The 16,569-nt window shown below is 39.6% G+C and overlaps 1 protein-coding gene across 1 annotated transcript; it reads left to right on the forward strand.

Moving 5' to 3' along the window:
- Positions 1–755: 755 nt before the first annotated feature.
- Positions 756–14,698, forward strand: GPR143 (G protein-coupled receptor 143). The gene is made up of 8 exons (XM_031596037.2): positions 756–1,496; positions 3,230–3,339; positions 5,685–5,779; positions 6,556–6,648; positions 7,239–7,348; positions 9,960–10,068; positions 12,532–12,649; positions 14,083–14,698. The coding sequence occupies exons 1-8, from the start codon at positions 1,253–1,255 to the stop codon at positions 14,380–14,382; spliced, it is 1,179 nt and encodes a 392-aa protein (XP_031451897.2). The 5' UTR covers positions 756–1,252; the 3' UTR covers positions 14,383–14,698.
- Positions 14,699–16,569: the final 1,871 nt, after the last annotated feature.

Below are 16,569 nucleotides of genomic sequence, written 5' to 3' on the forward strand. Positions count from 1 at the left end.
ATCTGTAAGCTAACATCCTGTTCTTCGGAAGCTGCAGTGTGGGCAGGGTTGGTGCATCCAGACTGACTTCTCTCCTGTAGGCAAGCTTACCGGCTGAAGCCTGTGTTTCATAATGACTATACACACAGCATCCCTCTGCTACTCATTCAGGTGTCATAATTGCTGCTAACATATAAACAAAGGCATTAGAAAATAAGAAAAATAACATTAGGCCATTTATTCTTATAAGGACTAATTATAATGTCCACAACGGTTATTTAGCATCCAGTCCACTTCTCCTATGCTTTCTTCTGTATTTCCTCAATGTGTTCCTATAAACACAGTTTACAGAGGTATGAGGTCTGACACAGGGCCTCCCTCTAGAGGGTAGAGTTAATTTTTGTATTTGTGATTGTATTTTCCATTACATCTAACAGGACTAAAGGGTATTATTAGCTTATAAAGAAAAAACAAATATGTCAGGTCAAATTGCTGTTTTCATATTAAACCCTTACTAAAAAGAAAAAAAAAGAAAGGAAAAAAAGAAAGACAGAAAAATATTCTTGTGGAAGCAAAAGTCCTGGAATTTTCCACTTCTGGTTTAACACAGACTGAAAAGAAGATTCTATGCTTGTGGTTTAAATGGGATGAGGTTAATATGGCTTCCTGAAGGTAATCTCTTTCCACAGTGATAGGATGTAGTGCTTCTCTTTTTAATTAGAGAGGTGAGTGGGTTGGATCCCTAAAATTTAGTTTTGGGTTTGGGTGTGGATTTATAGACCTGCTCTCCCAGCAAAAGCTGAGACTGATTGTGTCTAGGCCCATCTTTTGAATTAATTTTCAGTAATTAGAGTGCAATGTGTGGGAGGGGGCTAAAATGAAATACAATTAAAATGTAATGTTCCTTGTATGGTATCCCCATTCTTATTCATTTTAAGCCATCTCCAATGCTCTGATGGGTTTAAGGCTTCCTGTATCACACACTGTGCAAGCAGAAATGTTTGAGTGAACTCTTGCCAATGGCTCTGAGCAAGCATGGGGCATGTTTCAGATTACACTGTGTGTGTTGTTCCGATTTGATCTCCTTGCTAGGAGAGGCTGAGAAAGGCCGCTCTAGGGGATTTACTTCCAGCAGCAGCAGCACATGATCCTTCAATCGCGTGATTCTCACCGCCGAGGTCTAATGGGGAGGGTGAAGAAAAAGCTCACGCTGCCTTTTGGAAGCAACAGCGGCGGCTTCTGCTCATAGGCCCCTCCGCCAGCTGGATGCTTCATGGCTTCTCCCAGGTTAGAAACCTACTGCTGCCCCAACAGGGATGCAGTCACGCAGCTTGTGATGAACTTCCAGCCCCAGGTCTTCTGTGGGGTCTGCATTGGCAGCGCCTCAGCCAGCCTGCTGCTGACCATCCTGCAGCTCCTGCCGAAGAAGGGGCAGAGCCTGCGGAAGATGCCCAAAGCCTCCTCCTCCTCCACCATTCTTCTCCTTATCTCCGTGTGTGACATCCTCGGTGGCTCAGGTAAGCGCCATCTTGGCGTTCCTTGCCTGTGCTGCAGCAGGCCCTGCCGGCAGATGGTTGGGAATGTGCTGCATGTTTTCAGGGGAAGGTTTGTGCTGAACAAGATGAGAAAAGGGCAGGCCTTGAGGGGAGAAAGGTCTTGCTTAATAGCTAAGTTTTAAAAGTAAAATTTTTTGGCAAATCTTCACCAAAGTCTCTACTTCAAATTAAAATCCTGCACTGGCTGGCGCTTAGAGGAAGGTGTAGAAGCAGAGGCGAGGGAGCACATGAATAACTAAAGCTGACTTCCACAACTTAGCTGATCCTTAGAACTGCATTTGGAAAATACTTGCACGTGTCTGTAAATCCTCTCAAACAGAGTGAGTGCCACTGTTCACATACCAACTCGAAACTGGACACAGCAGGCTGGCAGCATGGTTTGTAGAACTGCAGCTGTGCACAGCTCGAGCACTGTGCCGACATGGGGAAGCAGAGAAGCACCCTTAGCAGGGAGTCCTGCCTCCAGCAATGGGCTGTCTAAATCTGCCCTGGAATTTACTGCCAAGTTAGACAGAAATTACCATGACACATACAGGGGAAATAAAAGCTGAGTTTTTTCCACATTAGCATCTTTTCTCTCTTGTTAGATAACTGAAGTAGTACTGTTGTGCAAGTCTCTCTGGCTGCCTGTGAAAGGAGTAGGGTTTTACACATTTTCCACTTTCACACCTAGCTAGGTCTTCTCATGGTATGTAAGAAGAACCAATATTAAAACAGACAATGGATGGGAAGATAGAGAAAGACATGGAAAGAGCACAGGAGCACCTGAAAAAGGGCCTTTCAGTCATAGAATCATAGACCCACAGAATCACGAAGGTTGAAAAAGACCTCCAAGATCATCTAGTCCAGCTGTCCACATACCACCAATATTTCCTCACTAAACCACGTCCCTCAGTACAACGCCTAAATGTTCCTTGAACACCTCCAGGGTCAGTGACTTCACCACCTCCCTGTGCAGCCCGTTCCAGTGCCTGACCACTGTTTCAGAGAATAATTTTTTCCTAATCTCAGTCAGATAAAGCCAGCAGCAGATAAAGTTATTTTTCTCCTTTTCTCTTTCACAGGCAAACAAAAAGTATTTATTTGCAATTGTTCTTGAATTAGATTCACCTTGGAGGGTGGGAAGCACGATGTGCTGGTGCTGTGTGTTGGTGCCTTAGGGCCTATTTCGAGCAAACCCACTAAATCTCAGCAGCAAACTGAGTCCATGCAAAAAATCAGTATTGTTCTTACCTAATAGTGAAACCATGCTTTTTTCAGCTCCTTGACAGAGAGGAAAAGAGCTGCTTGTAAAAATGAAGACAAAGAAAAATGTTAAATAACATTCTTCTAAAGTGAGGAGTTGTAGAGAAATGACTATTAGCAACATGAATATCTCCAAGTTAAATTGTAAGTCATTAGTTACTGGCAATACTGATATGTTAAATGCCTCTTGATTCCCTTTAGGGAAGTGTATGACAGTATCTGTAGATAAATGAGGTTTAGATCTTTGTGACATGACATGGCGAGTCCTCCAGGCTCACAGCTGCTTTCTGTGAGCCTGCACCCTGGCATCTGGCCTGCACTGCACACCCCGATAGCCACAGCCCTGTGAGCATAGAGAATCTAGGCCGCAATGCAGAACATGCGACCAGCGCAAGCATGTGACTGCCATCACACTGACAGGCACAGAGCACTCATGCGTTTCTCTTCAGGTGTGATCTTCAGATCGAGCGTCTGGTTGGGCTTCCCGAGCTTTGTTGCCAACATCTCAGTGGCCAATGGGACTGACGTGTGGCCCTCTGTCTTCTGCGTTGGCAGCGCGGTAGGTACAGGGGGACAGTCCTGCTTGCTTTGCTCACACAGGATCCAAAAAGTAACATACTGCATTCCAAAATGGGTTAGAATTTCCTTAAATCCCTGATGTGGATTCTGGATTAAGGAGCATAGAATAAGAAAATGTAAATGCATTACAGAAGTGTAAATTTTAAGTAATACAATCACACTATTGGAGGTATAAAATCTGAGCTTACTGTACAAGAAAAATGTCACTTTTTTTTTTTTTTTTAACTAAAACACAGATAATTATGCCAATTTCCTCAGCTCAGTAGGAATGTAGGGTAGCCAAAGAATTCACACATCAGCAATAATGGTAGTAGCTTAATAAATCAAGGCTTACAATATAGAAAAGAAATATGCTGGATATAAATAAAACTATTCAGCTCTTGTAGTTTTTAAATAAGATGTGCCAAAATGCAACTTGCTTTATTTCATATGCCTAAATAATGACAATTTCAGACATAATGGCAGAAGCGAGTATCAGCTGTACACACCTACCAGTTCTCAATTTTCCATCATACATGTTTAATTTTTGCTTATGAGATACAAGAGCTTATTTTTTTTTCTTAAAAGAAGGTGAAACCTCCAACATCAATATCTGCATCAGGAATGCCCTGTTTGAAAACCACGTTTCCATATGGCTTAAGTTTCCGTTTCTGGCCCTTACCACAAAAAGTAATATTTTAAAGCAGTGACAGGGATGCTGTATGCAGACTGTTTGTTTTTCATTTTGATCTCAGGTTAAATGGCAAGCAGCGGAGCGGTCTACCACAATTTTTATTTTCCTTTCTTGGGCCAGGAAAGTGCGCAGTTTGAGTCACTTGCTAAGTTTAAATTTAATTATATTGGAATGAAAAATGACCCTACTTCCCCTAACATATTCTCGTGTGAGTTAATAAAATGTTTCTGGTTCTATTTTAGGTTTCTTCTGGTGCTATTGTTTTATTTCATTTACACACAAGTCAATGAAATTCCAAGTAGTGAGGCCCTGAAGCATCCCCTTCAAATGAGACCCTCTGATCTGTAGATGGATACTGTATAGCAAGACATGGCATTTTGCAAGAAGCTAGATAGCATATGAAAATTTTGGTTTTTAGGTGCATCTGCTTTTTATTATTCTTGGCAACTGTCTAGACTATGTTGGAATTTATGTGTGGAAAGACCTCATGGTTTATTTTTGTATGTATGTGTTTATATATAGTAAATTCTGCATTTCTTAACTGCAGCAAATATGTAATAGTGCAGATTAAGTTACATACTGAGCGCTGTGAATAAAGTGCAGTAGCAGGAAAACTGGAATTTTATTTTCTGTCTTATGTATTATTAAAATGTCTTAGCATTTTGATTAAATACTGAATAATTCATGTCACAAATGACTAGATGTAGGAACTGTACCCTTGTTGTAAGGAAGTATTTCCCAGCTTGATTTACCTTTGGAGGAAGGAATGGTAGAACTCAAGTCACTGATATCTGACTCAGTAACAAGTATGTTGGTTTCCAGGAGTAAAAGGATGCTACTATGGAGCTGTGACAAAGGATATTCAGATAAGAGCAGAAAGCAGGGCTCAAAGGGAAGGTAATCTGAATATTAAAATAGTCCCAGACCATTACAAATAGCCAGCTCCTGTCTGGAAAGGATTTGGAATTTATAAACAGGGTCTAAGAAAGGTCAGTTATCTTCTATAGGCTCATGGGAAAAATGTATAGGGTCAACTCAAAAATGCAGTGGAATTTAACTTGACTCGAACTTGTTTCCTTTGGATTTTTGTAAAAAAATTAGCTGTGGAGTTCAGTATGGACAGAGTTGGGTATTTTTCTGCATATCATCTTTATCAGTAGTAACACTAACTCAAGTTCTTGAATGTGGATAAAATACCCATCACACACAGAACACATGATACAGAGGCACACTGTGGTGAAGGCAGACCTCAGTTATATTTTCATGCCTCAGCTACTGAAAAATGAATTTTTACTAAAATATTATACCAATTTTTTAAAATAAAATGTTCATTACTAATCTTTAAAGTTAAAACGTGGTTGAATAATTTACTTTAGACTTAATTCGTGCCATTCAGGGCTAAGACTGGAGATGTAAACAAACACCAGGTTTTCTAAACAACTCAACAAGCTGTGAAGGCAAACTGCTCAGATCACCTAGGAGCAGATCCTTTGGCTACAGCAATACTGCAGTAAGAATTCATACCTCACAAATCTCAGTTGGAAAATGCACACATTTAAAGAACAAATCCCCAGGCAAAAGGTTTGAGTCTCCCCTCACTTCCAGCAGTGTTTAAGAAGCAGCTGTGACATTTGCCTTTTTTTTCCTTGCAGATGTGGATCCAGCTGTTCTATAGTGCTGGCTTCTGGTGGTTATTTTGCTATGCTGTCGATTCTTACTTGGTGGTTAGAAGATCAGCGGGACTGAGGTACTAGAATTAAAGCTCTGAATGTCCTATTTTACTTCTCATGCTGTATATCCATGTTTGCATGTAGCTATCTGAGGGTATAAACGAAGTCTGTGCGAACATGTGATGTTCGCATAGTTACCAGATAATGATCTGTGTGAGTGGTGTTCTAAGTGCTTCAATTGCCAGGGCAATGCTTGGATATTGATTTGCTTGTGCTCAACTAGCATTTAAATGTAACTGAATTTATTTAACTTTCAGAAAAGTAGGGTGCAGATTGGGCTTTATAACACTATTGCAACAAGATGCTATTTTTATCTCTGCTCTGTACTTGATATTGATTTTTGTGGCAGAAGTGTTATCATTAATATAAAACAGCAATGAAAGATTTTTTAAGCACAGAGGTATGATCCTCTCTCAGATGGGAGCAGTGGCTGACTCTCCAAGTCAAACAGTTCTCTGCAGCCTTCAGAAAGGTGCTTGGTTGGCGGTTTGGCTCCCTTCTTCTGTTTTCAATTCCTGAAATGTGCTGTCTGCAGGAGCAGTGAAGGACGCAGGGTTTCCTTCTGCAGATGTGGGAACAGGGGAGAGACTTCTGGCCTCTGGTTGGAGGGTATGACACTTCTGTGTGCAAGCCTGCCCAGCCACCAGGATTTCTCTTTTTTTCTGAAAGGCCCCTATCCCTCCTGCCCTCCTCAGTGTGCTGCTAGCATTATTCACCTCACGCCTGTCCTATGTTAACACTGCCATGTGAGAGTTAGTGTCTTTAATAACCTCTGTCCTGCTTTCTCCTCCAGTACAATTGTGCTGTACCATATGATGGCCTGGGGGCTGGCAGTTTTGCTCTGCGTGGAGGGCGTTGCGCTGCTTTACTACCCGTCCATTTCCAGGTGAGCAGGCCTCTGGAAGCAGACTCCAAAACCCTGGTACTCTGTGGTCATTTGGATGTCTTTTCATCAATGTTAGAAACAAACATCCAAATACTGTTTTTTTCATTTTTTTTTTAATCTTTGAGTAGTGTCTCCTATTGATTCCATACATCCTGGGTTTCAGAGGGCCCTGAAGATATCTCCCAGACATTTCATGTGCTGCGATGCATTTCAGTGCTGTGGTGCAGCTCCTGCTGTGAGCCACTGCAGGGTTATGAGGCCCAGGGAGGTGACATAGTGCATAGGGCTGCTGCAGGCATGAAATACTGGTCCATTCCTGTTCTTCTGCTCCTGGTTTCAGCTTTGTATTTACTCCTTTAAATTTGAGGAAAAGTCACAGATGGTGCGAGTTAATAATCAACTTTGTGTCCCGTGTGAATTGGTTGTGAAGATTTGTGAATTAAAAGTTTAGCACCTGTTTGTTTAATTCCTTTCATGTTTGTTTTTTTTGTTTGTTTTTGGCTTTAGTTAAATGTGACAATGATGAAATAGCTGAGACTGTCAGATGTGGAAAGAAAATAATGAATAATGTGTTAATAATTTTTTCTCAGCTGTGAAAGAGGCCTGGAGCACGCAATCCCACATTACATCACAACCTATGCCCCACTCCTGCTGGTGCTGGTGGTCAACCCAGTCCTGTTCAGAAGAACAGTGACTGCAGGTATGTTCCTAATGGCCAGCATGAATGCATACATCTTATTTAGCAAAACAGAAATAAAAGTAAAGTAGAAGTAAAAAGTAATGCCTGTGTATCTAAGGATGTAGGATAGCTCCTCATTAAATCAAAATGGATGCAGCTGAGGGTAGAGTATATAGTATCTTCTATATGATACTGTATAAATACCAAAATGAAGATACTATCTCAATAGAAAATTTGCCTTAGAGGTACACTGATCACATACTGAAGTTATGCTGTTTTAGATCTCTACTATTGCAGACTGGCAAAGTTATTTCTGTTACTAAATTACTTTTTATTTAAAGTATTTTTGGCAGCGTATGGTGGATATATGATGGTACTATAATATTGGTACCAACGTATATTTTGGAATGCAGTTAATTCCTTTTTAAGGATAACGTTGGTGATATTCAATAGTTGGTTTAACTTCTTTGAAGCTGAGAATTAAAAAGGAATCAGAATTTTGTTACTCCTGATTCTGAGATTATGAAACTAGTGAGAATTGTACACAATTCAGCTGAGATCCTGAAAGTCCTGTTTGATTTAGTATCCGGCACTTTGAAGAAATGTGACTGGAAAAAAAGGAACAAGTTCAATGAATTCTTTTAATGTAACATGATCAGTGCTAAATGTTTTCAGTGCCTGAATTCATACTTATAATCTATACATTCAATATTTAAGAACAGCATCAGAAGAGACTGTGTTTTGAGTTCAGCCTTCATCCCATCTGCACTGCATTCTTCAGTAATGCCCATCATCAAAGGAATAGCTGACAAAATCCATGGAGTATTTTTCAAATATATTTTATATGTAGAATATCTGCCTATTTTTGCTGATGTTACACTGCCAAGTTTTATAGGTGTAGACAACACTGTACCAATTGCATACTGAAATACAACTAATTACATTTATTGAGGTACCTTCTATTTTTTTTCCACTTATCTCAGAGTCCCAGAGTGTTACATACTTAGTACAAAAGACAAACCGTATTTCATCATTGTATTATCTGTCTTGTAACCTGCATTTCTGAGATAGCACTCAGCAAGCCTCTCTCTAATTTATACAGGATAATGGGTTTTGTTTTTTTGTATTTTAGTTTAGAATAATGTCTCTATGCATGAGCAAACAGAAAACAAGTGTTACCTTCAAAGACTGGGACCAAAATGCTCTATAGGGAAAAGATAAGCTTTAGCCTAAATTTTAAATAATCAAAAATACCTGTAACTGATGTTTTGCAGTCTCTAAAAACAGTCAGTAAGCTGACTCCTCCACTCTGCATTAGCTGCTATATTTGTGTGGGTTGAAGGCATAGACTTTCTTTGAGCGTATTGAAATCAGTAGTTTAGTAAACGGTAAACTTACCTTCTTTAGCATGTCCTGTAGAAGTCAGGACAACACATTTTCTACAGACAGCAGGAAAGGTCTTCAATGAGAACATAAATAATAATGTATGTGTGCATTTTGTAGGTATGTGCACATATATTCATATGCCTCTGGCAGACTGTGTGGCTAAAGTACCTACTGTACAGCTACTTTAATATTTGTGTCTATATCACCTCTGCTACCTGCTCATGTAGGCACTAAGGATCAAATTTTGTTTCATACTTTTAGAACTACACGTTGCTAAAGATGATGTCTTGTGTCTCCTTGTTCTGAAGTCTTGCAAGCATGGTTTTCTCAAACATCCTGCAGTTTCTCTTCGCTGTCTAATGAAAGTGGTGAAGAAAAGCAACACGGGAACAACAACAAGAAAAAAAACATTTACATAACGAGATCTGTAGAATGTAATGAAGTGGGAATTTAGCTGTTTCTTAACAGAATTTCTCCTTGGCTGTAGAGAATAGTAAAAGAAGCACTGAGCTTCAGCTTTAAGAAAGGATGTTGAAGTAGTAAGGGAGCAAAAAATGTTAAGGACAGATGGAGTACTAGAATTGCTTGGCTGAGGAATTCTTTGTGTGTTCCTGATTTTTCAGCAAGTTTGCTGAGGCTGTGAACAGCCATACCTAAATATAATTGCAGTGTTTAGGGGCTGAGAATGAATTGGATAATCTCTCAAAGTTTGTTCCATTTATGGAAAAATACACAATGAGTATATTTGTGTTAGTACATATGTTGATTCCTTGATATCTGAACAGTATGTTTCTTATCTGTCTATTTTTGTTGGTGTCACAGTTTCAGGTTCTAGAGATGTAGTAGCCAATTATGTCTTTATGGCACAATTACATATGAAGTGTATAATAGCATTAACTGTATTTTGTCTTAGTCTGAACATCACATAGTAAATACTTCCTTACATCACAAACATCATAGAGAAGCGTAAGCACTACCTTTTTGTTAACGAATTGTGCTGACCATACTATTTTCTGTTTTCAATGGGACTGAGAGAAGAAAAAACTGCTAGTGGGATACCACCTACTTCAGGAATCCTTAGTGGATGTCCTTTTCCTTTAGGATTAGGCTATGTATGAGATTTGCTGCTGGAGACAAACCCATTGGTTCCTTTGTTCCCTCTTTACAGACATCTGTTTTCTGTATCCTTGTATCTACAAATAATGAGATGTACGTATATTAATGAACACAACTTTATACTTTCCAGTTGCCTCTTTACTGAAAGGGAGACAAGGGATTTACACAGAGAATGAGAGACGGCTGGGGACAGAGATCCAGATGCGCTTTTTCAAAATTATGCTGGTATTCATTGTTTGGTAAGAGGTGCATTTTGTTTTAACCTGCCTTTTCCCAGATGAAAACAACTGGGACAAGAACAGAATCTGATGGGTTACTTCATTTGCTTGTTCTTATGGTTGGAAGGGAAAGTTTCTAAGGAAGACTATTCTAAACTAGTTCACATATTAGCTGAATCACTCACAAGGCTGCAAGGAAATGATAAAAATGTTTAACCAACAGGAAAACAATGACACTGAGAAACAATAGCAAAAAACAAACAAACAAACAAACAAACAAAAAACTGGATACAACCTAAAGCTGTATGAAACTGCAGCAAGATTCCCTAGAGCTCACTCTACATTCTTGTCATCAAATATGCCATTGAAAACTTACAGTAAACACAATTCTAGGGCATACTTGGGGCTCTGATTATGATTATATGATGCATCATCTCTATAGTCTGCAGATCTCAAGTGTGTGAAACAAGTATAGAGTGTTGCCTGGAAATACAGACACACCAGAAAGGAAATCTCTGTGTGTTGTGTGTGAAATTTCTCATCATCTGATCTTTTTTCTGAAATTCCACCTTCCTCCACGAAAATAGCAGTTTGTGGTAGGGCAGGGAGAGGAGGAAGAAAGGCACAAGGAAGATGTGGAAGGAGGGAGGGTGCCTCATACCTCATTCCCAAATCCCCTGCACCTCTGTTCTAGCAGCACCATCCAGTATGAAAGATGCTGTAGTGGTGGATGGGACTGAAGGTGCTGGATGCACTCAGCAAAACTGAGAGAACTGAAAGAAGCCCTGCTTTAGGAGCAGTCTTGCAATCATCACACAATAGTAAAGGCACCAGATGAGGGAGCGATCCATGTTACATGGGTCTCCGAGGTGAGCTAACAAGATGTAGTCACTGCTGAAAAGTGTTCACCTACGTGGATAACACAAGCAAGGGAAAGAGGAAGGAAGCAGCCTAGAAGTAGTGAAAAGATGGCCGAATTTCACAGTTTGTGAAAGTATTTGATTGTTTCATACATGGGTACATTAATGCATGTTTCATTGCTTTAAAAGGCTGAACAGGGAGAAAGGCTGCTTTTTATTTTGTCCTTGCTGCTGTATATTTAAGTGCTCTGGAGGGAAACTATGGTCATTTCTCAGGAAACAAGTTTCTTCTGGGAAGGGTGGGTGGGGTAGCCAGTGGGAGCAGGGACACCGACAGTAGCAAAGCAGCCTGAAGCATGGCATGCTGGAAATTGCTGTAAATAACAGGGAGCAGAGTTTTATCCAGGCTTCTAGGGTTACAGAAAGAAAAGCACATTGTACTGGAGGCACCACAGAAGTGCATTACAACCTAAGGGACTGTGGTCAGCTTGCTAGTCTGGGAGCAAACATGAAAGAAAGGAGCAACTCCTCATAGACACAGTGGCTTGACTGCTTATTTCCTTTTTGTCTCATTATGAGTTTTCCTCATAGCAAAACAAAACAGCCGAACAAACACAACACATGGTTCTAGTTTTTTGGTTTTTTTTTTTTTTTTAATCTGCTGATAAAACATAAGCTTTAGTAAAAACTCAACTGGTTACTGTACTGAAAGTCTGACACAATACCATCTTAGAAGCTTAGGGGAGATGCTCTTCCATCCCAGAGGTCAAAAAAGGAGATGAATTCGCCAAGGAAATTTTGGGCAACATAGCGTAGAAGAGAAACCTGTATATTTGGGAGGGATGAGCAGAAGATTTTAGACTGTGAAAAAAACATAGGATCTGTGTAAACATCTTCAGAAAATATGATATGGATGTTGGTCATTTCCTTCCTGAAGTACCTGTAGAAATATGCAGAAAAGCTGTTCTGACTGCTTAGGAGTCATTAGAAATTGGAATCCTTAACTGTAACTTTTAGTTAATGTATCATATTCTCATTTTCTCTTGGAGGATGGGGTTTAATTATGCTCATCCTACTTTAGAAAAAGAAATTACCTTTATTCTTAAAATGTAATGTCATTTTCAAGGACTTTAAAGTCAAATTTAGTTTTGATCTGTCGATTTTTTTTAATAAACATTTTGAAAATCTACTCAAATATCACCCTGAAATTATAGAGATGCTGGAGTTTATACAGTCTCCTGTATATTAGTATAGTGTATATGCATATGTTTGTATTCCTTTAACTGTGAGTATTATACATTCAGGACACAAGCAAAAGAAGTCACTGTCCGTAATGTTCCCATTGTAGATCACAGTTGTTCATAATCTCAGTGCAGTAAGCTCACATGATCAGGTTTAATTCTGTTTGGGATTTCTTTGTCTACTGGGAAGTAAGAGTCTGTTTTCTGATCATAAGCTCAGGGAGAGCTATGGGTCCCTTCACACTGAGACTTAATGTTAAAAAAAAAATCTCCTTATTAAGGTTCCTAACTTCTATAATTTGTAAGTAATTTGTATTTTACATATACCTACATATCTACATATCAGTGTTTTGTTCTCTTTGTCTTTTTTATTCCTGCAATAGTTGGTCATCTAATATCATCAATGAGAGCCTTTTGTTCTATCTCGAAATGCAGCCAGATATCAATGAAACACCTTTGAAAAACATTAGAAGTGCTGCACTGATCACATGGATTATAATGGTAGGTCAACCATGGTATCTCTTAGTCTTTGAAATCACTTCTGTAAGACTCATGGAGCAGCACCAGTGTGTGGGTTTTGGGGAAAAGCTCAGAAAATCAGGGAAGAAAAGTCAAAGGTAAGAGAAAGGAAGGAGAGGTCATTTGGAACATACAAATTTTTTCTTAAAAGGTACCAAAGGCCAAGATTTTCTCCCATTTACAGGAGTATGCAATGAGTGATTGCTACCCATTTTAAGATCCAGAACAGACCATTGCAATGATTTATGGTCTACCTTTTCTAACCTCTATCATAAGACAAGCTGTGAATTTCAGCTCACGTTTCTTGAAGATCTGCCCAAAAAATGGGCATTATTCGATAATAGTCTGTTTGTAGCTACAGTTTTCTTTATTAGTGACTTATAAGAAATAATAACATCTTGTAAAATTTGGACAGCTATTAGGGGAAAATACATGATGGAATTTAAAAGCAACACACCAGAATATAGCGATAAGATTCTGGGGTATTCCTGTACTCCACCCTTTTCTCTCTTTCTGTTGGAATATTTGACAAGGGATTTTACAGAGGTGATACTGCAGGTTCCTTTTTCAAGAAGGTTTATTCTCAAGCTGTTAAATACCTGTGAGGTCTGAACATGCTCTGTGCACTTAAGCTCTTGAGCTTCCTGACATTGGAAAGTTAAGCAATGCAACTGATTTGTTGCAGCCTTCTCCCTGACAAGGACTGGACATGTTCTTGTGACAGGGACCTTACTCTTGCTCACTAGGAGAGCACACGGTCTGCTCTACCAACTGAGCTATTATTTAAACTGGCTGTAAAAAAAGTTATGATTTTCCCGAGAGAAGAAAGATAACCACTAAAACCATTTACTTGTCACACATCCTGAAGCAGTGGAAACAGAAGATTTTTTGGAAATCACTTGGGATTTTTTTTTTTCAGTGTCTCTCCCTGGTTTTGCATTCTGCTTTGATGGACATTTTCACTGGCTTAGAAATCTGCAGCAATTCCAGACAGTTCAATTACTGCTATTTTTAAAAAATTGCCTGGATGTGCTAATGTCTATTCTCAAAGATTTGACTTGGCTTCTAGTGAAGAGTACAATGTTTGCTTTTCTGAATTAAAAAATGTGGAGCTTGTAAGGAATGTTGAAAACACACTGGGGGTTGACCAGCTAAAATTCATGCTAGAAAACCATTTGGTGCCTGCTGTTCACAAGGAACACCTTAGCGTTCAAAAACAATAGGTTGTAGTTTCTCATTCTGCTTTGTTTGTGTCTGCAGTAGAAAAATGTACACTTTTATTTGCATGCAATTATCATCTTCTAAAGGCAGCAGTTGTTCGGAGTAAGGGAAGTTGTTAATGCATGCAGAACGTTTTGCTGGAATTGAGAATGAAACCTTGCTGATGTAACTTGTGTTGCGCTGCTCTTTTCTAGGGGATTCTTAATCCAATGCAAGGCTTCCTTTTCACATTAGCTTTCTATGGCTGGACAGGATGGAGAGTGGACCTGAAATGGCAGAAGAGAGAAATACCCTGGGAATCAATGTCCTCATCAACAGTGGGTGACAATGACTATCCCTCACCAGTGAACTACCCAAGCAATGTCCATGATTCAAAGAAGATATTGTCCACTGATAGCCAGCAGACTGATGAGGCTATAAGCATGTTGTCTGAAGGTAACACTAGCGGTGATGACAGGTTGACCAGGAGCTCTCCCATCTACCAGGGCTGGTAACTTGTAGGTGGAGAGCTGAATCTCACTTCTCCCATTGTCAAGACTCACAAAACCATGGCACTGTGTGAATCATTGCTCATTCTGAAATTTGGTTTGTGCCTGATGGCTCAGTTTAATTTCCTGTAGCTTTTGTTCATGTGTGAGACTGTGTAAGATGCAGAGAAATGATGGTTAATGTCTTCACTTGCTTTATAAGAGATGTGTAGCAAGGTACAAAGGCCTGATTGCTTTTAGCAGGAGTGTGTCTCTGCAGGGATCTACATTACTTATGATTCATCTGTTTTCTTTCAATCTCTCCTGTAACCTCCGTATGGTAGAAGAGTCTTTTGTTTAAATAAACGAACTATTAATATGTTGGTTTTTTAAATGTGTTCCCTTGCTTGCCTTGCTCAGCATAAAATTTCCAGAATTCAGCTCTGAGACACAACTTCCACCTTGATACTCTAGTAAAACATGAGTGACAGCAAACTCGACCATAAGGACAGATTTCCCTGCTTGTGCAGAATTTCACTGTCAAAGCCTTCTTTTAGCTGTTTATGTTAATTTTCAGCTTGCTTTTATCTAGGGAGTTGAATGTGTTTTAAAAGAAATTCAGACATGAATTGGAGCTGAGGCTCCAAGAAGGTTTCAGAATAAGGGCACCTGTTCTGCTGGTTCAAGAAAAAAACAGCTCTTCAGATTATTTTTTCAATTTGAATTCAGTTTGATCCTTATATATATCTGTCTAACAGGATTATGACTGATAGTTGCATTAAGAGAGAATATTTGCAAAGAACATTGAGATGATCTGAGTGGTCATCAGAAAAGAATGAATAGAATCAATAGTTCTTTCTCATCAAAATAGAATGAATGGAATTGGTAGTTCTTGCTCTGACATGTACTCTATTTTATGCCTTCAAGTTGCAGAATGGCAGAATGGAGAGATATCACATCTACTCCTCAGGTACAGATCTCAGTTTGTACAGTGCACTAAGTACCCAAACAATTCCCAAACTTGGTTGGAAAAAAAAAAAAGATGATGATGTCTCCCCCAGGCTTTTAACCTCATATCAAAGTTAGAAATGACATGGCTAACTGGAAGCTGTTTACCAAACAACGTGACCGGCAGTTCATTAAAAGCCTCTCATCCTCAGCTAACCTCTCTCCCTTCCTTCCGTATGTGGCCAGGTCTGGTCATAAAGCAAAATTTACTCTCTAAATCCTGTTACATCTGCTCTGACTGAACTTCAAGGCTGTCCACACCTTTCTTTTCAAACCCAGTTCAGTCTCAGCTGTTGTAACAAAAAACAGAACAAATACAGCCTGAAAGACAGCTGAAAGGCTAGAGCAATTGTAGCACGAAGTCTAAGCTGCGGTGTTACTCAGGAAAATCCCAGGATGGTTAGAGAAGCAGAGTTGGTAGAAATTATACAGTAAAATATTGATTCACTGTTTAAAATAAATTGCCTTCTTGAATTAATCATTTAAAATGAAGGTGTGAAACAATGAACTGGTAATTATTTGGGCAGGTCATTATAGAACTGTTGTTGGTTTGTAGCAAATCATTTAAATTGTGCCCTGTGGAAACCTTTGTGGTTTTATAGCTTTACATTCATGTTTTAGTTGTCAGAAATACTGGCAGATCACCAAATCTTCATTCTTAAGCAGGTTCAGTATTTTCCCTAGAAATTCTGTTCCTCTGCCTATACGGTAATTTCTTTTCTAGCTAAAAGTGTGGAGAGAAAGCACAGGGACTTGGGAAGCAGAGCATGCTGATCTTTATGAAACAGAGACACATTTTCTGTGCAAGACTCATCAAAGTATGGTTTAAAAGAGCAGGAAAAAGGCGGAGCTGGAATTGTTGGTAAGCCTTTTCAGATGCTAGGGTGTGGGCCAAGCTACCAAACCCGAAAACCAAATAAACAGCCTCTGGCTTCATGGGAAGAATCCTGTGACACACAAGCACTCGGGAGAGGCCCTGCCATGGGGATGAACAGCTGGTATGTTCAGTCCTTCATTTTGCTGCTGCAGGGTATATGGGGCACAAGGAGAGACATGGCACCCACCCCTGGGCAGTGCTTTGTTCCTTGCCTTTTTTTGGCCTTTCAAGGCTGTCCTTGAGACAACAATCTACTAGGGTGTCATGAAAGATTAGGGCTCATTCAAGTACTGAAGACAGACAACTAATCATAGTCTGCTACATTGAGA

The sequence above is a fragment of the Phasianus colchicus genome, chromosome 1, assembly GCF_987193195.1.
Source record: "Phasianus colchicus chromosome 1, bPhaCol1.hap1.1, whole genome shotgun sequence".
NCBI classification, from domain to species: domain Eukaryota; kingdom Metazoa; phylum Chordata; class Aves; order Galliformes; family Phasianidae; genus Phasianus; species Phasianus colchicus.